The following is a 22217-nucleotide window of genomic DNA, read 5'->3' on the forward strand; positions in this document are numbered from 1 at the left end:
GAAAGAGAAATACTAGATGTGAGGTGCATCTAGAGCGATCCGCTTGAAACCATAGTAGTAATACACACACACCTTCATCAGAAGCACTGCGACATGAAGCTCACGTACGATGGTGTCAAGCACATGACACTGTCCTGACTGCATCACCCGAGAGAGAAACTTGACCAAGAAAGGAACTACGGTAAAGACCATTGTACTATGAGGAAAAATGAAATCAGCAGGGAGGTATGGAACAACAAGAAGAAAATTCAGGTTTGTTTTGGTCAATAGGAAAGGGGAGGAGAGAGAAGGGAAGGACAGGGAGAGGCAGGGGAGGGGACGGGAGGGGAGGCAGGGGAGGGAGGGGACGGGAGGGGAAGCAGGGGAGGGAGGGGACGGGAGGGGAGGCAGGGGAGGGAGGGGAGGCAGGGGAGGCAGGGGAGGGAGGGGACGGGAGGGGAGGCAGAGGAGGGAGGGGACGGCAGAGAGAGAGAGAGAACACAAATGACAGGAGTGCTTTTGTATTATGAGTGAATGACTGAAAATTTAAAACACACCAAGTCGCAAGGTTTGCCTAAAACAAACAAACAAACAAACAAAAAAAAAAAAAAAAAAAAAGAAAGAAAGAAAAAAGAAAAAAAGAAAAAAAAGAAAAGAAAAGAAAAAGAGGAAATGTGCTGGGACCGTACTTCAGCATCCTGCTTCCTCTGAATAGTTTAAATAAAATCATAATATTTACTACAGCTCTGTGGACACACTCACAGAGTCCAGGACGGCAATAAATTAGTTTTATGCAAATTGTTTTCCACAGAAATACAGTCCCTCTTGTTTATAATCTTCAACAGCCCACAAGGAAAGGAGGAACGGTTTCTGGAGGCACGGTCAGACCAGATTGTACTCCTTCAGGTTCAGCTGCAGGATGGTGTCCTTGACGGCGGCGAAGACGAAGCGGATGTTCTCGGTGTCTGTGGCGCACGTGAAGTGGGAGTAGATAATTTTGTCACTGTCAGGGTTCAGGTCCACGAACATCTTCAAGATGAATTCCCGAGCTGCCTGGGCATCTCTCTGGGGTCCTGTTTGCCAAGAGAGAGGAGAAGCAACATTTGTTTTGCGATTCACTACATGTTTGTTTGTCTGTTCAATCAGTACCTGCTGTGTCACGGTGTCACGCCCTATGAAGACTAATCTACATCCCATATCTGTGTTAAATTCACTGTGTGATGATATGTAGCGGTTTGCATTTTCTTGTACTTCTCGCATAGTGTTACTTCTACCTCATATGCTGTCCCAAGATATATTTTATTTGGCACAATTAGAAACTGGTGATGGTTCAGTTTTAAATGTCAAGTCGCCACGGTCTAGAATCACCTGAGAAAGGAGTCTCAGTTGAGGGGTCATCTAGATCAGGGTAGCCAGCAGGTGTGTCTGTGGAAGATTGGTAACTGATGAAGGGGGACCCAGCTCATTGTTGGGGCACCATCCCTTAGGCGGGGGGCCCTGAGCTATGTCCTAAAGAACGTGCGATGCAGCAAGCAAGGATGCATGCATTCTTCTGAGCCTTGCCTGTGCGTACAGTGTGACTACCCCGCCTGAGCTCCTGTACCGAGCTTCCCCCAAAGGTTAACTGTAACCTGAGACTTGGAAGCAAATCAACCGGTTTTCTGTCCACAGTGTGCTGGGCCCTGAGTCAATCATTCATCAAGAAAATGTCCTCCGAGCTTGCCTACAGGCCATTCTGATGGAGGCATTTCCTCAACTGAGGGCCCCCTTTTCAAGATGACCCTAGCATGTGTTAAGATGACAAAGAAACTAACCGGCATACTTGCATAATCATCCTGTAGTTGATTCTTAGATACACCCGCAACGCACAAGCAATAAAAGAAAAAGCTGAACTTATCAGAACTGAAGAACTTTTGCTGCTAGGCATGGTGGCACATGCCTGTAATCCCAGCACTCAGGGAGGCAGAGGCAGGCGGATCTCTTTGAGTTTGAGGCCAGCCTGGTCTATAAAGTGAGTGTGAGCCCAGGACAGCTAAGGCAACACAGAGAAACTCTGTCTCAAAAAGCCAAACTAAACCAAAACTTCTGTTATCAAAGTACATTATCAAATGAAAAATCAATACAATTCACATACATGATAAGGATTTAGCACCTAGAATATATAGAGATCCTACACCTACACACACACACACACACACACACACACACACACACACACAAAAGTAAACTGATTAAAATTGGACAAAAGATTTAAAATGCTTTTCAAAAGAAGGTATACAAATACCAATGAGCATACAAGATGGGAATGCCAAGTAAACTCATGAGGTATTCTTCCCATCTATTGGCCTGATATCACTTAAAAAGGGATAAAATAACCCTTGGCCACAGGTGAGGTGTGTGCCTGTGTCTGCCAGTGGTACGTGCACAATGGTATAGCAACTATGAAAAACAGTTCAGTGGCTCCCCTAAAAGCTAAGATAAAATTCCCATATAACCTAGCAATTCATCTACTAGGCCAGGATACTCCAACTGAATTGAAAGAAGGTCCTTTTTTAGGGGAAGGCACAGTGTCACTGATCACAACAGCTAGTAGGTAAAAGTGACTCAGTGGCTGGATAAGGCAAAGGAAATGGAAGTTAGGATGGATGGTATGCCATGTATGAAACTTGAAAATATTATTCTTAAATCAACATGCCAGGACATAGAAAAATACTGTGATGTGACTTGCAGGCTGTAATTGCTTAGCTGGAGTGGTGGAAACACAGGTATTAGATGCAGAGTATCATAAATGTAATTAATATCATGGGATTATATGTTTAAATTATAATATAAATGTTCTGTATGATAGTTTAATGTGACATGCCCTGGGCCAGTACTAACTGTGTGCAGGGTCAATCAAGAGGTTTAACACTTAAACAGATTCTGGCACGTGTGAACTTGGAACTTCTAAATTACTAGCATCAACACAGCACCTCCTCTCAGGTACTGAGCAGGCGCACTGTGCACTGTGCCGCGGATTGCCTGCTTCTCTCACTACTGCAAGCTAGCTCTAGCCCAGTAAAAGGATGAATCGCTTACTCTCTCCTGGGCAAGACCTCCCAGGATTCACGATGTGGGTTTGTTCTATGCCAGAGAACACTGATGAGGCCTAACCAATTCCAAGGACGTTCATCCTCAGTCCCAGGCAGATGACTTGGAAGCTTTCACAGATCTGGCCTCATCCCTACATCCCACAGTGCCAGAAGCTGCAGGAAGGAGTATGAAGCACAGTCTTCTCATTTGTACAGGTAATAGCAGGGATGCTTTGAGCCGGTGACTAAGGCTGCCAGCGTGAAAAATCAAAGTGTGCCATTATTAAGGTGTTACATTCAGGGAACAGTGCTCTGTCTTCAGCAGTGTTAACTTACTGGGTCTTGAGTGGCACCGAACACTTGAAAGGAAGATTAAGAGACTGGCAGTGTGTGATAAGCCCGTCATTTGCTTAACTACTATTCTTACTCTGTTTGGGAAGGAAAAGACTCCAACATTCTATGTGTGTATTTGTTTTATAGATTATCAGAAATGGATTTGAGTTCTCTGAAGCGCACTTGAAGTATGCTATGTTTTAAGCATAGATTATGTTATCTGAACACACAGGACTACAGAGAAACCAGTACAGCGATCACAGCAGGCACAGACTTCCAAGGTCTCTAGGAACAATTTGCAGTTCCAGTCCATGTGGACATAGTAATTTCCTTTCCTGAAGAGAAAACACAGAGATGATTAAGCCCTCGAAAGGAAGGCATGTGCAGCCGTGGAGCTGCTAATACTATAAATAATCTTATTACCAAAGCTATCAGTGGAGCTGACTAGGAGTTTTCTCAGTCTTAGCTCATCTTCCAAGGGCTTTGGATCTCAGGAAATGACAACTTTGTTTTCTTGAGAACAAAACCGTTGCCTTGTTAACTTAGCTGTGGACATATTTCCTTTGTACATCTTATGTCCAACACATTTATAATAAGCTCCTGTTGGAAGGAAATCCTTAGAGTTATAAGGACTCAGGAAGATACTGTAGAAAGCGGCAGTCATGCAAAGACCTGTGCCAGAACACCTGGAAGTGCAGTGCGGCCAGCTATCACGTGGCTGCAGATGAGTAGCTTGCTCAGGGGCTTCTACTCTGTGGCTGCACACTGCTGTCTGTCTGTACGGAAGCAGGAAAACAGCAGTGCAGAGGGCCCCTGCTGTGTGTGGCATCGTCATTTTCTGTCCACTGTCCACAGGCTCTGACCAACTCTGGAGAGCATCACATGTTTTCTGGGTGTACGAGCGAGAACGCATGTTTAGGTCTGCGGCAGGTGGTTCTTGCTCCTGTTCTCAGACTGCGTGCTTACACGCTTGGTCTGCTATTGAGGGGGGAGCAAGTACACCTTATATATCCATTTCCTTCCACAGCTTCCCCGGGAACACTGAGGCATTTACCATTTGCTTCTGAGTTAGTGAGAAAATGAAGGAGCAAAGAGAAATGACTGTTTAGGTTAAGGCAGTATTTGCTCTCTTAAAACAGCCAAAAAACCAGGAAAATTTACTTGGAGAGATGTGAACATGCTGAAAAAACAAAACAAAACAAAACAAAACAAAACAAAGTCCCTGTCTGGCTGCACACCCAACTGTACATATGTATTTGAGATGCAAACCTCAGCTGTCCACCATGCCACATTTCCCTTCCTTGAGCCAGCACCACACCTAAAGAAGCATACAGAGCAAAAACGCACGTGAGGAGGCTTCAGGGAAGGAAAGTAACCCTCGATGTCCAAGGAGGTACATTTCTTACGGAGTTTTTGAAGGGACAAAACTACTATGTCACAAATTACCTTAGATCTCCTTTGTTGATGATGTCATTTTGTAGTAGTTATCTCTGCTGTTACATTCACCCTATAAGCATCTTGGGATGTGGCCCTACTTTGTGGTGGGTGAGATGCTAAGTCATTTACCCACAATTCCATCAGTCCTAATGAATGGAGGAATACTGTCTAGACTATGGCTTGGTCAGCTTGGAAAATGGCCAGAGACTAAGCATTTAGGCTTAGCAGATCATTTAATGTCTGTCAACACCACTCCTGTTGTGGCGGGGAGAAAGCAGGCCTAAGAAAATGTATGGTTGCAATGATCACTTCATAACAGCAGGAGGCAGCCTCGGGTCAGTCTGCCCACTGGCTGTTAAGCTTTACAGAGTACTGAGGCCTTTGAGACGCTGGGAGGCAGGGTGTGGATACAATCAGTCAGCAAGGTTTCCTTAGCATGGTGATGTCCTCAGGGCTACACAGCACAGCTGGAGGAGCCACTTTTTAATGGTGAAAACAGTGCAAATCCATGCTCAAGAGAGTGCTGCAGCAAGTGTACTTAAAGAAGTCACCATCACTAAGGGCTGTGGGCCTTCCCTCTCCCAGCTATGGTCCATTTAGATAAACACTAGTGAAGTTCTCCCAAAGCAAATGCTGTAAGTACCACACTGTCACATGTTTGTTTTCTATTACTCTATAAAGCAGATCTCATAGCTCTGGCTTGAAGGACCAGGAACATCAAGTGACTCTAAATGTAATTGGAAGGCCTGGACTAGAACTTGAACCTCAGTGTATGCAGTGGTTTGAAGGAGAACAGCCTTTATAGACAGATATTTCAACTATGGTCCCCAGTTGGTGCTGGCTAGGGGAGCTTCAGAGTTGTGGCTTGTGGAGAAACTGAGTCACTGGGGGTGGGCTTTGAGCATTTGCAGTCATTCTTACCTCACATCTGGTTCTTTCTGCTTTGGCACGCACTTTAAAGATGTGATCTGTCAGCCCCCTCTCTAGCCACCACGCCTGAAGCTGGCTGCCATGCCTCCCACCATGGTGGACTCTTTCCCCCTCTGGAACTAGACTCTGCCTTCTCTAAGGTCGTTAGTCATGGCAGTCATGGCCGACAACAGACAGTAAATATTCAGTAACCAATGTCAGAGAGAGACAGAGTGGGTAACAACATGAAAGGGAGAGAACCTAGACATTACAATGGCTGGTGGAAAATCTACTAAATTATTCTTTGAGCTGGCTATTCTGAAACACTGGAGAACTTGTTGCTTTCCCCATAACTGTTAACATTAGGTATAAAATGTTTTATGCCATTACAAGCCAGGGAACAGTAACTTGTACTCTAGCATGCATGCCCTCATGAACCCTGTAGCTCCAGACATTGCACCATGCTGTCCTTAGCCCCATAGGCGTATGGCTCCAGGCACTACACCATGCTGTCCTTAGCCTCCATGGGCTCATGACTCCGGGCACTGCCCCATGCCATCCTTATTCTCCATAGGCTCATGACTCTGGACACTGCACCATGCTGCTCATAGCCCCCATAGGCTCATGGCTCTGGGCACTGTACCATGCTGTCCCTAGCCCCATAAACTCATGGCTCCAGGCACTGCACTGTGCTGCCCTTAGCCCCATAAACTCATGGCTCCAGGCACTGCACCATGCTGTCCCTAGCCCCATAAACTCATGGCTCCAGGCACTGCACCATGCTGTCCCTAGCCCCATAAACTCATGGCTCCAGGCACTGCACTGTGCTGCCCTTAGCCCCATAAACTCATGGCTCCAGGCACTGTACCATGCTGTCCCTAGTCCCCCATAGGCTCATGGCTCCAGGCACTGCACCATGCTGTCCTTAGCCCCATAAACTCATGGCTCCAGGTACTGCACTGTGCTGCCCTTAGCCCCATAAACTCATGGCTCCAGGCACTGCACCACACTGCTCTTAGCCCCATAAACTCATGGCTCCAGGCACTACACCACGCTGCTCTTAGCCCCCATAGACTCATGGCTCCAGGCACTGCACTGTGCTGCCTCCGGCACGAGTGCTAACAGTACAAGTCTTTCTTAGCTTCGAGGCTGGCAGAGGGTACCCACTTACCATCATATTCTGGGAAGTAGTCGACTAGATGGGAATACATAATTTTCTCCTCTAGAAGATCTTTCTTGTTTAAGAACAGAATAACAGAGGAGTTCTGGAACCAGGGATATGTGATAATTGTTCTAAAGAGGGCTTTGCTCTCCTCCATTCGGTTCTGGGGAAAAAGAAAAATCAGAAAAAGAAGGAGTGAATTACTGATTATATACTTGCTGAACTGGCTTTAGGTCCAATCCATCTTCTGTGTGCTTCCGAGTTTTAAAGCCTGAGTTGTCAGGACGGCGCACATCGATTGTTTTCGTTATGCCAACTGTCAGGTCAGAGAGCAGAAGGAACAGTAATAAAAATACCTGCTGAAATAACTTCTTAGGTTTGAAAAGAAAGTAATCAGGGCCTAAGCGAGGTTGTATCTGACATACTGTAATAAATTTCCACCAAAAATATTCATTCATAACCAAATACTTAAGATATGAGTGAAGCATAAAATGCCAGGCTTCACTTTGTATTTTCTAAACTACATTTCTTTGGTGCTTCACTATGTTTTAAGCATGCAAATCAAAGTTACACAGCTGCCCCTAAGCATATCTATAATACACCACAACAATGACCTGAGTCAGTAGGTCCCTGGGGTCACCAGTGCTCTCTGGTGCGCTCTTTCTCTTTGGTTCACTGTATGCACACCTGCACTGTGGATAAAACAAGGTAACAACCTGGAGATAAAATTCTAGCTTTTGCTTGTTTTAAAGACATGGTCTCACTGTGTAACCCTGGCTGGCCTGGAAGTTATTATGTAGACTGCACTGGCCTCAAACTCATAGAGATCTACCTGCTTTTGTTTCCCTAGTGTTGGATTTAAAGGTGTGCATCACTCTGCCTGGCAAAACATATTTCGTCCTCAGCACTTGTAAGTGTGCTTACCCGGGGCAAGACTTTCAGGCTTACTCTGGTGGCAGAAACCCCTATAGTGTCTCAAGATATTAAGCTAGCATATTTTCATACATGAAGATGCTAATGGAGGGCACATCTAAGTCAAGTCTCTCCTCATACTCAGCAGCAAAACAGCAGAGCCCACAGCTTCTTCCTCAGAGTGTGTGTGTGTGTGTGTGTGTACTCACGTTCACATGCTATAGCACAGCATAGTGAGAGAATGACTCTTTCTTTATGTCGTGTGGTGGAAAGGCTTGGTGGCAAACACCCTTTATCCTCTGAGCTGTCTCAGTAGCCCACCTAATAAGTAAGTTAACTTTGGGTTTCCTCCTCCTCCTTTTTTTTTTTTTTTTTAAAGAAAGGGTCTCTCTACTATGTTGGCCTGAAACTTAAGTAGGGTAGGCTGATCTCGAACTCAGAGCTCCACCTGACTCCATGATCCTGGAGCTGAGGTTAAAGGAATGCAGCAGCCAGGCGTAGTGGCACACACCTTTAATCTTAGCACTTGGAAGGCAGAAGCAGAGGCAGGCAGATCCCTGTGAGTTTGAAGCTAGCCTGGTCTACAACTGGGTCCAGGACAGTCAAGGCTACACAGAGAAACCCTGTCTCAAAAAACCAAAAACAAAACAACAACAACAACGACAAAAAACAAAAAACCCCAGCACCATCGCCAGCCAAATTAAGCAATTTTAGAAATATTACATTATAGCTCAAGCAAGAGTGTTTATTTCATCGCACACATTTTCTTTTTCACATAAATGACATGTATGCATGCCTTTAAATGCATTTTATTGTCTACATGCCTTTTACTATTTAACACTGCCAGTTGTAAATTTTATTTTGTTATTGTCTAGAGAGGCTTGCTGTGAAGTACAGGTTGGCCTCAAATGCAGGATCCTCCTGCTTTGTCCTCCTCAGTGCTGGGACTGTAAGCATGCATCACTGTACTGGCTTAAATTTTAATAGCTGAGGTTATATTCTGAGACATGAGGACTTTCCTGAAGCTTCAGATTCTATAGACTGAGAATCTCAAGACTGGAGAAAAGTGGCTCCAAGCACTGAAAGGAGAGACTACACAGGGCTGAGGAGGGAGCAGTGCCTAGGTGTGAGATTACCTGTAGAAAAGCCCTAAGAAGTTATATGTGGCGTTTAAAGGTTTAACCACCGCCGCCGCCGCCGCCACCACCACCACCACCAACAAAAAGGTAAAGGTTTAACCACCATTCTAAAGCGTGGTAAGAGCCCCGAGAGTGGATTAAGCTCATTTGTTAGACAAACTCACTTCTGTCTGCAGAAGGGGCTGCTGAGATCCTAGAGAAGAGCATGTATTGGTCTTTTCTGCTTAGCGTCCCTTCGAGACAAGCAGATAGACCTTGGGCAGACAGTAAGCACAAGGTGCCTCCTGCCTCTGTGGTTAAATTCAAGTGTGAATTGAACCCCCGGTTCCAGTGGGATCTGTGGGGAGAGAGTCCCGTACCAAACCTACAGTAGGGCTGTCAGGACAAGCGTTCCTGAGCCCAGCACCGGGTCCCCAACATGACCTACTTAGTAGAGCTGCCACTATAATCAGTTCTACTGCTGCTGGGCCACACTGATGGCAGTGACTGCTGGAGAACTGTCCTCCTGAGCCTCCAGCAGGGGAGACCATTTGTGACTGATCTAGCTTGAACAGTGGGAAGGTAGCCCCTGACAACAGAGGAAGGCACACTGTGCTGACTCACAGTTAGGAAAGAGCTGTACCACACTTTCACTACATGTGCCTGTCAATAATAGTCCAACTGTCTAGCTCTATTCTTCCTCTCTTCCCCAAGAGGTAAGAGGCTTAATTTCAGGATTTTACTCCTCAAGGAAAATTCCTACACATCTGGTCACCAGGAGAAAAGTATTTACAAACCAATGTGCTTTGTCCTGAAGCAGAGCTAAATCCTAAGCGCACTGCTGCCATTCCCACAAGCCTCATTTGCAAGGCAGTACAGGTGCAGTATGAGGAATACTCTCGGCTTTGCTCAGAAACCGAGCTTGGAGGAAACAGTATGTCTGAGGAGGCATGTCTCTGGGTCTTACTCCCTTTTCCACCTGGTACAATTGTGCCGGTGACACAGCCCCTGCTCCTGGAGTTGAAGAAGACAACTGTTCTACTGCAGGACTTATGATCCACATGAGAGATGAGGTCACATGGGAAGGAAGGGTGTGATGGGAGTGAGTCAGAGCAGTATCAAGGGCGAAGGTGTTTTGAGTTGATGCTTGACAGAATAAAAGATTTTAAAGAGCAAAAGTGAAGTGAGGAAAATGCAAGCTCAGAAGTATGAAGGGGTGTGCTGTGATCGAACCATTCCCCAGGGCTTCTGACTTCAGGAACTTGTGCATTAAATAAGAAAATTCTCTGTTTTGAGTACAGGAGACATTTCCTCCTTATCTGCATTGCGTACTGTGGTAAGGATGGCACAGACACAGTAGGTTCTATGAAGAGCACACAATCCTCTAAGGCTGTGACCGTAGCCTGCATGGCTCCAACACTGGGGATGCCATGCAACCAATTAGGCGCAGCACATCAGGAAGCCTTCCTTTGACTTGGGTGCAGACATCCTTCTTTATCCAGGAAAAGGCCAGGGCATGTTCACAGGGCCCCAGGCTCCACTTGGAAGCCAGTTCTCTGCAGGTTGGAGTCTGGTCCAAGTCTGCATAGAAAGTTATTGAAGGGCCTAACACGATACATAATGTCTGTCCAGGCTGTGGCTCCACTGCTCATAGCAAAGGCTGAATATTCCTATTCCTCTTCAACAAGTTGGTTCTTCTCTCTGTCCAGTCAACATAAGTAAAGGTTTAACAATTTCAATAGACTTTGCGCCTCATTGTTCTGTCAGTTATTCAACAGAACAAAACAAAACAAAACAAAAAAACAAAAACAAAAGGACTAGCTGACAAAAAGACCCTTAACTCTTCAGAGTGAACGTGTGTTCACATGGGCCATGTCAAGGACCCCAATGACTACTCTCTATGGTAGTGGCAAAGTCTTCCTCATCTCAGAGGGATGACAATGACAGTTCCTTCCTTGGATCTTAGGGAGAATGCTGACAGTGTGTGGAGAACATGCCCACTATAGCTTTCTCCTCCTGGATGTTTGCCTCAAGATGGCTCCTACAAAGATCAGCTAAACTCGCCTCCTTGTTCAGCTGCATGCAATAACCCAAGCGCCTGGTTCAACTGTGTATCTTAAACAGGGCTTCTGGGTATCAGTCACTCCACCAAGAGCCCATATCACTGGATTCATGAATTCTAGCTTTTCTGTGTGTCTCTGCGTTTACCTTTCCTTCCTTTCCTTGCAGCCCCAGTCAGGTCAAACCTAAATAAAGCTTCTAGGATACACAGATGCTCCCACACTATCTGGAAACCATGGAGGGTAAGTGGTCTACAGTGTCACCTCTTGATGCCAGAAGCACATGGATGACTGTTTCCTGTGATTTTCATTATAAAAGAACACCAGGGCCTTCTAAGAGAATAAGGGCAGACAGACAAGCAGATGTACAGACAGAGAACCCACACAGGAAGGTGCTCACGAAGCCGACTGAGCATAGCACAAGGGTAAGGCAGCTTACGATGCTTTACAGAATTTGTTACCTCAGACCTTCAGAGGCTAGGAAATTCACCAGCCACATACACACACTCACTGTCTGCTTGGCTATGGGTGTCCTACATGAACTGAACATGATAGAAATGCCACACAAGGTGCCATTTTAAGTTTGAGACAGTCTATTTAGGAAATTGGAAAAACTCATCAAAATAAACATGATTTGGCCACTCATGTCCCAGTGGCCCTCAGCCTCAGTCACAGCCTGACCTCACTCCTTGACTTGGCAAAAATGTCCAGGCCTACAGAGACTAAGCGGTACATCGAATCCCTGATTGCTCATTTCCAAAGTACAGTGGAAAGGATGGCAACAGCTGTCAACTCTCCAAAACTGAGTCCTGTGCCTTCATGGACACAGCCGGTCACCTTCACAAAGAACCAGAAGGACCTTGACCACACGATGAGGAAGCTGGACCTCAACAGTGATGGGCAGCTAGATTTCCAAGAGTTTCCCACCTTTATTGGCGTCTTAGCTATAGCGCGCCATGAATCCTTTCTCCAGCCTTCTCAGGAGTGTATCTAACCATCTCGTTTGCCTTCCAGCCACCAAGACATCAGTTCCTCCACCACCTGCACCTGCACTGAGCCCACCACACCCACCACATGCAGCCCACACCTGCTAGCAGAAACAAAACAATGCCATTTTTCGAAAATGCAAAAAAAAAAAATTAAAAAAGAGAATTTTATGAGCCGGGCAAGTAATGGCGCACGCCTTTAATCCCAGCACTCGGGAGACAGAGGCAGGTGGATCACTGTGAGTTTGAGGCCTGCCTGGTCTACAAAACAAGTCCAGGACAGCCAAGGCTATACAGAGAGACCTTGTCTCAAAAAACCAAGAGAGGATTTTATGCTTTGGAATCCAGGACAACATCGTAAGAACCATGTTAATTTCTAATTGCTTCCATAGGCTTAGTTCTTTCTTTTCATACATACTGAAGAATTCCTCTTCAGTAAATTTTATTCATTCATTCATTTATTTATTCTTTGAGAATTTGATGCAATTTTTTTTTATTATATTCACTCTCTATTCCTCCCAACTCCTTCCAGATCCCCTTGCATTTTTCTACCTATCCCTCCTTCCCCGCCCTCCTACCCCACCAACATCTCTATGTTTTTGTTTTCAAAATAATCCAGCAATTCCAGTTTGTGCTGCCCATGTCCGCATGGTTGTGGCCATTCCCTGCAGTGCAGTGGACTTACTGGAGCCAAAGCCTTCAGGAAAGCTAACAAGGTTTATTATTTTAAAAGAGCAAAACTAAATTATTTACTTCTCCTTACTTACTGTATGTAATAACTCATGATAATATAAATTCTGAACCAAGATTGCTATCATTTGCAGCACATCAAACAGTGAATAATTTAAAAACTCAATTCTCCAACAAGGAACCATGAGGTCACCTGTTTGGTATTTGTTTCATTTCAAACATCTACTGTCTACTACATCAACTCAAAAGACCATTCAAAACCGCATAAATGCGACCTGCCGGAGAGATCTGTGCATTTCTTTCCTCCCCTGATTACTGAGGCTAAAGCTTGGCTGTTTGATGACGCATCTCCAGCAGAGCCCCACTGTTGGGGACAGAGCAGGAAACCATCAAGGAATTGCTAAGAATTTGCGGATTGCTGAGGCAGCACTGAAAGGGCAGGACAGGGAGCTGTGTTCTTTGGTTTAAGAATAACTCTGCAGCAAATATTCTACGTGACCTTGGGCAAGGGGCTGAGCCTCAGTTTCCACATATTTCCTAGAGTTTTGAGTATAAATGAGGTGTAGTACCTAGCTGTGATCCAGTCATACAGGCAGCCATGATACTGTCAACCTCTTGGTGAGCCATTTATTTACTTTAACTGCTTGGCTCAAAAGGAGCCAGTGAGATCTTTCCATTCTCTAGGCCTGTGCATGCTTATTTACCTGTGAACCTGGATCCAGGCACACGGGACTGCTAAGAACTGGAAAGTCACCTGGACCTCTTACCACTGAGCCCAGACAGACAAAGGATGGTTTTCAGACTCTCCACATGTTAAAGTGGGTATCTTCAAAATCTCAGAGAATGCTCAACTCCCAACCCAGACAAAACCAAGAAGACAACAGATGCAGGACTTCAGTGAATACATCAGGACAAAAGAATAATTACTTCCTTAGCCACGCCCCCTTCTGCTACCCAAATCAGAAAAGAGGAATAGAAAGGACAGGAACACCAAACCCAGCTGGACACACGTTGCTTCCTCAATGATTTCCCTGATCTTTGCAAATCCCTGTAAGCAACTATTTGAGATCAAATTAGGTATGCAATCCAAGCCTGAAGACAGCTCCAGAAAGTTTTCATATGATGGCTTTGTATACATGTCAGCACACTCTGCTGCCCAGGATGTGTAGAGAGGCAATGGGACGGGACAAATTTGCCTATTACCCCAAGGTCTAAGGTTTTAGGCAGAGATGAGGTCACAGATGGGGCCGCCATGAAGGGTAGCATGCCAGTGTAGAGCAGAAGCAGGGGGAAGAAGGGTAAGAGGAAGGGGTTGGGGGAGACAGACAGGTCAAGGAGGGACTAAAGAGAGCAGAAGGACACGACAGAAAAAACAGAAAACACAACACTTTCTCTGATATAGACGTGCAGTCCTGGAACTCGGAGGCCGAGACCACTTCTTTTACTATTTTCTGGAATTCTAGTTCAGTCACATGATCAAACAACAGCCTCTTCTCAAAGTCTATTTTACAACACATTATTCTTTCAGTTTAGCAATCATATATCCAACTATTTAGGCTGACATGTCAGTGAGCTAAAGCCTATCTTTAATTTCTACATGAAGCTCCCCTCTTCTCAGAACACTCTTCCTTGAGCAGGTGGCTTCAGACCTTGACGTCCCTCCTAACCATGCTACCGGCTTTGCAATTCATCGACCTTTCTTCTAGTCATCCTGTTTTCCACCCTACCTATTGTTCTGTGCCACCATCTTGGGACAATTTTATTGGCAATTACAGAGAGACCACTCCTTCCTTTATCTCTAATGTAGTTGTGTTTCATAACCCAAACAACTATCCCCTACTACCTTTAAAACAACCTTTTGTCATGTTTCAAAATTAAATCCTGGGTACTATCTCATCAGTGTAATGTTTTTATTCCACTACTTATGCAGGAGCCTGTCGTCTCCTGACCAGTACTGGGTGCTTCTTTTATTCTACTTTTAATGATAACCATGGTGTACTATTTTCAAGCCCCTGAGCTGACAGCCATAATTTCTGTTCCCAGGAGCACTAAGTAGACAGACAGACCTCCAGAGTTTAGTCAACATTCTACAGTCAACATTCCAACCTCCCTGAAATTCCTTGGGTCTCCCATCATATAAGATATTTCAGCAAGTGCCTAAGGATGCTACACTGAGCCAGTCAAGAACCAAAGGGACAACTATAGACCTGCACAATGAGGTCACTTGAAGAGGTGGACCCTAATCTAGGAGCCCAGTAGACCCATTAGTACTGACGGTGCCACGAGACCACAGGCTGATGTGGCTGAAAAGTAGCCACTGCCATTTCATCCTAGAGCACTGGTTCTCAATCTAGGGGTTGTAACTCCTTTGGGTGTCAACCCCTTTCTATAGGGATCACATATCAGATATTTATGATGTAACAGTAGAATGAAATAGCAATGAAAATAATCTTATGGTTGGGGTTGCCACAATATGAGGATTTGTATTAAAGAGGTTTGCAGCATTAGAAGGTTGAGAATCACTGTCTCAGAGGACCTGTCTGAAAAGTATCTCACTTGCTGAAGTCCATCTCTGTACCTCTCTGCTAGATTTAGACAGAGCCATACTGAAATGAACTCAAGACAGACAACAAGGAATAAAATATAGGTCTCTGGAGATTGCAGTGATTCTTCTTTGCCTTGAACATGAGGATGACAAAATGAGACCTCCATGCAGGCACCAGGGCACCAGTCAGCGACACGCCCCGCTGATGGCCTACTCCACTGGAACTGTGGTGCCTAACAACAAGCAGAGGAACTGACAGAGTGGCAGGTTTAAACTGAAATCAATGACTATTAAACTACAACAGCACATCTCCAAGCTCTTGATTAGGACTACTCATGGCTTTCTGCAAGAGGCAAAGCAGCTGACATGCCCTAGGCATGTGCAAGCATGTTCAGTGCACCGACTCCTGTGGGACTTCCAGCCAATCCATCCTTTTCAAATCTTTTTCCTGTCAAAGTATACTTGGTGTGCAATGCCACAGCAGGTGACATGCACAGTGAAAACCCAACAGCTCGCTGTGCATTTCAGAATTTCTTTCAGCAACAGCCAGGCTTACGGCTCTAACAAACTGGCTCACCTGCAGTCCTGGCTTTTTGCGAACCGTCTGCTAACCTCTGTGGGTTTTGCTCTTTTTGCTGGATCTAGTGTTACTAGTTTGCTAGAGTCATCCTACTTTTCTTATTAGTTCCTCATTTGCATGTTAGGTATTAAATTATTTAGAGAAGTCTTAAAATAAGATTGAAGCACGTAACCTCAGCATTGCTTAGGCCTCTCTAACTAGAAAGCAGCCCTACTTTATAGTAAAACTTTCTGTTTGCTAATGGGTCCCCCTCAAAGGCAGCTCAGTTTCCTCTCCTGGTTAGCTTGGGTACCCAGCCACGGCAGACTAGCAGATTGTGCAGCTGTGATCCCTGCATGGGTGCTGCCGGCCAGGAGCAATGTGCATCAGCTTTATTGCTTTGTTTTTCTTGCTGATTCTATAGGTGATGAACAGTAATTTGGCCAAATTGAGACTTTGCACGGAGGGAGATAGAAACAGGCTTTGGGAATATGCAGACAAAGGATTATAAAGAACAGGCTTGAGCCAGAAATTCTGGGTACCCTGAAAAAGACAACCATAAGTATCAGAACTTCAGACTGAACCTGACACATTTTTTTTTTATTTTTTATTTTTATTTTTTTTACATTTCTGGTTTACTGGCCTGGGACAGTCTAAGTCAGGGGGGAAAAAGCTGGAAGTAATTTAGTACAGTATTTGTTTTATTGTCTCAAAATGCTTTTATGAATAGGTCATGGCTCAGAAATGTGGCTGGCTGGTTCTTTGGCTAACAGGATGGGGTGATATCAGTGGGGTGAGCATTTCACTTGCCTTGTGTCCGAAGAGATAAATTTTAAGAATTTATACGATGACATCTTTGTGTGCACGCACATTCCTGTGTGTGAATGTGGGTGTGTACGTGTGGCCGTCGGGGGACAACCTTGGGGGAGTCAGTCATTGCCTAGGGGTTTCTCCTGTCTCTGCCTCCCATCTCCCTTTAGGAGTGCTGAGATTACAGACAGGAGCTGCCACATCCAGCTTTATGTGGGTCTGGCATTTGAGCCCTTCCACATGCTGTTGCAGCCCATGCCCTATCTAATAAGCATTCCCTGGGGCTGTGAGTAACGCTTTTGAGCCCTGCTCACTCAGGTAGCACTGGGCCAGGCTCGTGAAGGCTCTGTTCACTCTGGCCCTGCTTGCTCTTTCTTATACTCTGACACACTGCATGACTGCAATTTCTACTGAAGAACAGATAGTAGGTAAAAAAATGACAAATAAGGTAAGGAATGAGAATAAATCTGGCATTGAAATTTGGGGGTTTGGGGCAGATAAATAGATCAAACAAGAACACTAAGAAAGGAGGTCGTATAACCCATTGACTTACAAGGCTTTTCAAAAGAATAAATGAAATATGCTAACTATAAGTCTTTTTAAATGAGTTTGACATGTTATAGTCCTAAGGCTATATTTCTGCATAATAATGACTTGATGTAATAGGATCCATACAATTTTGGGTGGGGCTGGATTTGTCCTGGAGGGTGAGGCATAGACCACTAACCCTTGTTACATACATAACAACAGGGAATTTCCTTTTTAAAGATTTATTTACTTTTATGTTATGTATATATGGCAGTTTTGCCTGAATGTGTATCTGTGCACCACGTGCATGCAGTGCCTGGTTAGTGCTCTGGACCTGGGGCTACAGAGAGCCGTAAACTGCCATGCGGGTACTGGGAACTGACCCTGAGTCCTCTACTAAAGCAACCAGCGCTTTGAACTGTGAAGCCATCTCTTCAGCCTGAACGAAGTGCAATGAATGTTCACACTAATTTTCCTGGTGAAAAGAAAGACAAAGATCAAGTTAAGAAATACCTATTGGGCCAGAGAAATGGCTTAATGGGTCATGAGCTTGCTGCTAAGCCTGACATCCTGAATTTGATCCCAAGCATCCACATGATGGAAAAAGAAAAATGACTCCTACCAGTTGTCATTGACCTCTACACACCTGTTATGATCCACTCGAGCATGGTAAATAAATAAATGTGAAAAGAGACAAATATGCTTAGTAGAAAAGTATTTTCTGGTCACATTAATTTGGAATTATTTACTAACAATTCATGCTTAGAAGGTTTATAATGAGTAACAAAGCACAGACAGATAGAAAAAAGCTAAAATAAAGCCTCTGTATACACGTCACAAAATTTCTGAGCTTTAACTTTACTGTCTTCTGTCTTACAATTCTCCCACAGAGTTTCTAATTTTCTTTTTCTTTGAGGGGAAAAATGCTTCTATTTTCTTTAGAAGAGTTTTAAATCATTTGTTTAATATTTAATCTCAAGGCACTGTATTTATTCAGGTGTTGCAGACATATTTAAAAAAAAAAAGCTTTCCAGTTGTTTTAACCCACACCTGTGGCATTAAAATCAATAAAAGTATTGTGAAACAGTCCTTATATAAAGATGAAGATGTACTTTTCATGTTACCTGAGGCTACTTTTTAAGTTATGCTTGGGTTGGGGTAGATTAAGTGCCTGCCATGTACATGTGAAGACCTGAGTTCAAAATCCCAGAGCCCATGGGAAGCTAGGCATGGTCTTACTATTCTGTGCATGATGCCATATAGCCCACATACACACACCACATGCTCACACACGCACACAGCAACTCCACAACCTTCTCAGTTAACGGGAGGCTGACTAGTAATAATCCACGTGTAGACTCACTCTGTCCCCACTCAGCTTCCCTATTTCTGATCCACTGGCCAACAGAACAAAGGGGCCAGGGAAACATTACAACTCAAGCCACTTAGTGTGACTGGAGTCCTGCAGCGCCCACCGACCTGCAGTGATTTCCACCTGTACTCTGTCAGTGTTGTTATTCTGACAGTGCCAAGTCCTGGCATGATTAACCACACTCACCAATTGTCTAAAAAGTCGGGCTCTTTAACTTCACTTATGTGCAGCTTAAAAAAAAAATATTATCTGAAAACTCCAGTGTTCCACTATGTTCTGCATTAACAAACTTTGAGAAGCAGTGCACATTTTCTTTAAACTCCAGATAATATATAATGTCCACATGGCAGTAATTAATATGAAAAGGTGGAAAAGGTATTACAAACGTTATGAGACAAATACACCCGCAAAAAGTTAAGAGCTTACTATAAAGTGTTAATTTTTATAATTTAAATATTTTTTTCAGAGTTGCTTTTTACTTTTTTATCATGAGAAAAATTTACTCAGTGATTATGTTTGAAGATTTTAAATAAAACAGTTTTTCTACAACATGTGCTAAAGGGCCTTATTACTCAAATTGGGCAATCAGACAAAAATGAAACTAAGTGACAGCAACAATAAAACCCAACAAGTCTAGAATATTAATGATCTACTTGGCACAAGACATGTGCTCTGGATGACCCAAAGGAGTGAAGAGCTTGGTGAAGCTAGGAGATCCAAGATAATGCACTGCAAATAGCACCTGTAGATACAGCCAACAGACACACACACACACACACACACACACACACACACACACACACAAACTGCACAAAACCAGCTCCTCCAGCCCTGGAATGGAGGAGCAGGTATCATGAAGAAAGGCTTGAGGGAAGCATCAGTACACAAGCAAACACCAGTGATTTACCTGGGGAACACCTGGGCAAAAGATCAGAGGGGGTTGGGGGCCAGCTAGCTCAGTGACAGCTTGTGCAAGGCCCTGGCTGCAATCAGTATCAGTGTAACTAACACACACACACACACACACACAAGGCCCTGGCTGCAATCAGTATCAGTGTAATACACACACACACACACACACACACACACACACACACACACACACACACACACACACACACACACCCCTCTCGACACCAAAACCAAAACCAAACAAAAGCCAATGTACAGACGGGCGGTGGTGGCACACACCTTTAATCCCAGCACTCGGGAGGCAGAGTCAGGCGGATCGCTAAGAGTTCTAGGCCAGCCTGGTCTACAAAGCTAGTTCAAGACAGCCAGGGCTACACAGAGAGACCCTGGTTTCGAAAAAACAAACGGAACAAAAGCCAATGTACAATCTCTGACCATATTAAGCACCATTACAGGAAGCCAGTAAGTACATGGTTTAATAGCTACGAAAGAACCTATAAGACTGTAAATCTCTGGGGCTAGGGCTGAGGAAATGGCTCAGCACTTCAGAGCATTTGCTGCTTTTGCAGAGGTCTGAGGTGCTGCTTTCCATTACTCAGGTCTGACAACTCACAACTGCCTGTAACTCCAGCTCCAGGGATTCAACATCCTCTCTTGGCCTGTCCGAGTACCAGCATTCCCCACCCCCATGGGATAAAGTAACTGTTAAGGTCTGCAGACAATACAAATGGGGGGAGAAATATCTGAACTTGTAAGTATGGCTGTGCTGGAAACTATAGTATTTCTACAATAGGGCTAAATGATCAAGAAAACACATAGAGGAAGTTCCAAAGAAATATTAAATGAAACTTTCTTATAATTAAATCTTTATGCTGAAGTTGCCATGATTGTTGGGGTTGTGTATGTGTCTGAGTGCGTTTGGGGGAGTGGTAGTGGTGGGAGGTCGGCTGTGTCACAAACTATCATTCTTTGTCAGAATTACCAGATTAAGTAACATTGCAAAACCTTCCACAGAAAACAAGCCCGGTATAGTGAACCATGAATCCTGAAATGCCTTCATAATGTCTTATATCTGAAAATGCTATACCCAACCTAACTGTCAACTAAGTGTGAGGACAGAACATATATGCTTACACGGGGATGGGATTTCAAAGCCTGCAAAGGTCTTCTGGAACTTTCTTTACTCAGGAAACTACGGGATACAACAAGACTGAAATAAAAACATTAAATAAAAAAAAGGGTAATAATATAGGATCCAAGAATTGTGAACTCAACACAGGAAAAGGGTCGTATGAATTTTAAGGATGATGATGAAGTGATGGCTCAGGATGATAGCTTGTACAGTGTCAACCTTAGGGTTGAAATCACACAGCTTTAAAGTCAGTGTTATCTTTTTCCCTCTACTTAGCCATGGCGACGGTACCAATCCTTAAAGGATTAAGAAAATGTTACCACTCAAAACATACGGAGTAAGTGAAAGACCAGGGTGAATGTGTGTTGACAGAAGCATGGCCTCAGCGCCATTAAAGTGACAAAGCCTTGCCCAGGTGAGGCTCAGAGGGATGGCACAGCCTTTCTCTGGTCCAAGTGGGTACGTTGAAACTGTGTGCAAAAAGTGACCACCTCAGCTATCTAAGGTTGATAAAGACTGCTCCTCTCCAGAGCCTGCTCTTACCTTCATTAGCCAAACCTGCCTCCTTGTTCAGATGTATAGAATAACACTACATTCCTGTTGAACTATACCTAATTTAAAAAAAAAACAAAACTGAGCTTCTGGGGTTGTGGCTTCTCCAGCCCAGAGCCCAGATCACCAGATTCAATATTTTCTGTGGGCCTGTGTGTTTGTCTTTATTTTCTTGCTACCCTGTCAAGTTCTTGAGGCTGTGCAAGAGCAAGGCACAAAGTATGCAATGCTAGTGAGCATGCCTTAAGCTTAGATGGAACAGGACCACGTGGCACAATGAGAGACGCTTAGGACAGCCTGGTTGTTAATCTTTCCTGATTAAGAGTCCCATTCCACTTCACTATAAGATGAAAGACAACCCAGTGACAGACGGACTGACAAGAGTCAGTATCTTCAGCTGTGTTTTTTTTTAAAAACAGAATAATTCAGAACTCACCTTTTCACTCAAACCTCCAACTCACTGCAACTGAAGTCGCATTTTTTTTTTCTCTCTCTCTAAAGCTGTCATTTCAAGGGACTGACAATCTAAATCTTAGGCGATGAAAACACAGTCAGTGGCTTAGGCTTTCCCAAATTGACCGTGAATGTGCTCATGGATTCACCATTGTTCTGGGAAATGGAGATAGCATTTTAATGCTCACTCCCCCAGTGAGCTTTTAAGGGAGAGATGGAAGTTTGGAGAGCCGTATTCCTAAAGTATGCCCTACAGTAAGTGTGAGGCATAAACTGCTTCCCATTAAAACATCACAGAGGGTGACGGGAGAGGGCTATGAAGGATGAGGCATTTCACCGCAGACATTCCTGGCTACAAACTCCCTTTCTGGGTAATGGAGCACTTTTGAAGTAAACAGGATCTCTTTTTTCACTGTTTAGTATCTTCCAGGAAGGTACCAAGATCTGTGAATGCTCGGAACTAGATAAAATGGTGCAATAGCTTTCATCTAACCTGCACATCCACACATTCGAAATAATCTCTAGAACAACTGTATCAGTTAATACAACACAAATGCTGAGTAGTCACTGAAGGAATAACAGCAAGAACAGGCTTGTGTGTGAAGACCCTTTCCATTACTAAGTATTTTCCATCTGTGCTGGGTGATTGTGGCTAAGAAACCTCGGGTATAGAAGGCTGAATGTATTTACATGACAA

General features: G+C 44.3%; 1 protein-coding gene across 1 annotated transcript in view; it reads right to left on the reverse strand.

Annotated features, from left to right (window-relative positions):
- Positions 1-402: 402 nt before the first annotated feature.
- The window catches only part of LOC311608175 (guanine nucleotide-binding protein G(q) subunit alpha), a 227633-nt gene continuing 205818 nt past the window's right edge, over positions 403-22217 (reverse strand). The window contains exons 6-7 of the mRNA XM_084800513.1: positions 6901-7054; positions 403-1052 (exon numbers count right to left, since the gene is read on the reverse strand). Coding sequence (XP_084656639.1) covers positions 862-1052; positions 6901-7054 — 345 coding nt within the window. The 3' untranslated portion in view covers positions 403-861. The remainder of the gene's footprint in view (positions 1053-6900; positions 7055-22217) is intronic.

Source organism: Acomys minous (assembly GCF_964271855.1).
Source record: "Acomys minous genome assembly, chromosome: 2".
Taxonomy (NCBI): Eukaryota; Metazoa; Chordata; class Mammalia; order Rodentia; family Muridae; genus Acomys; species Acomys minous.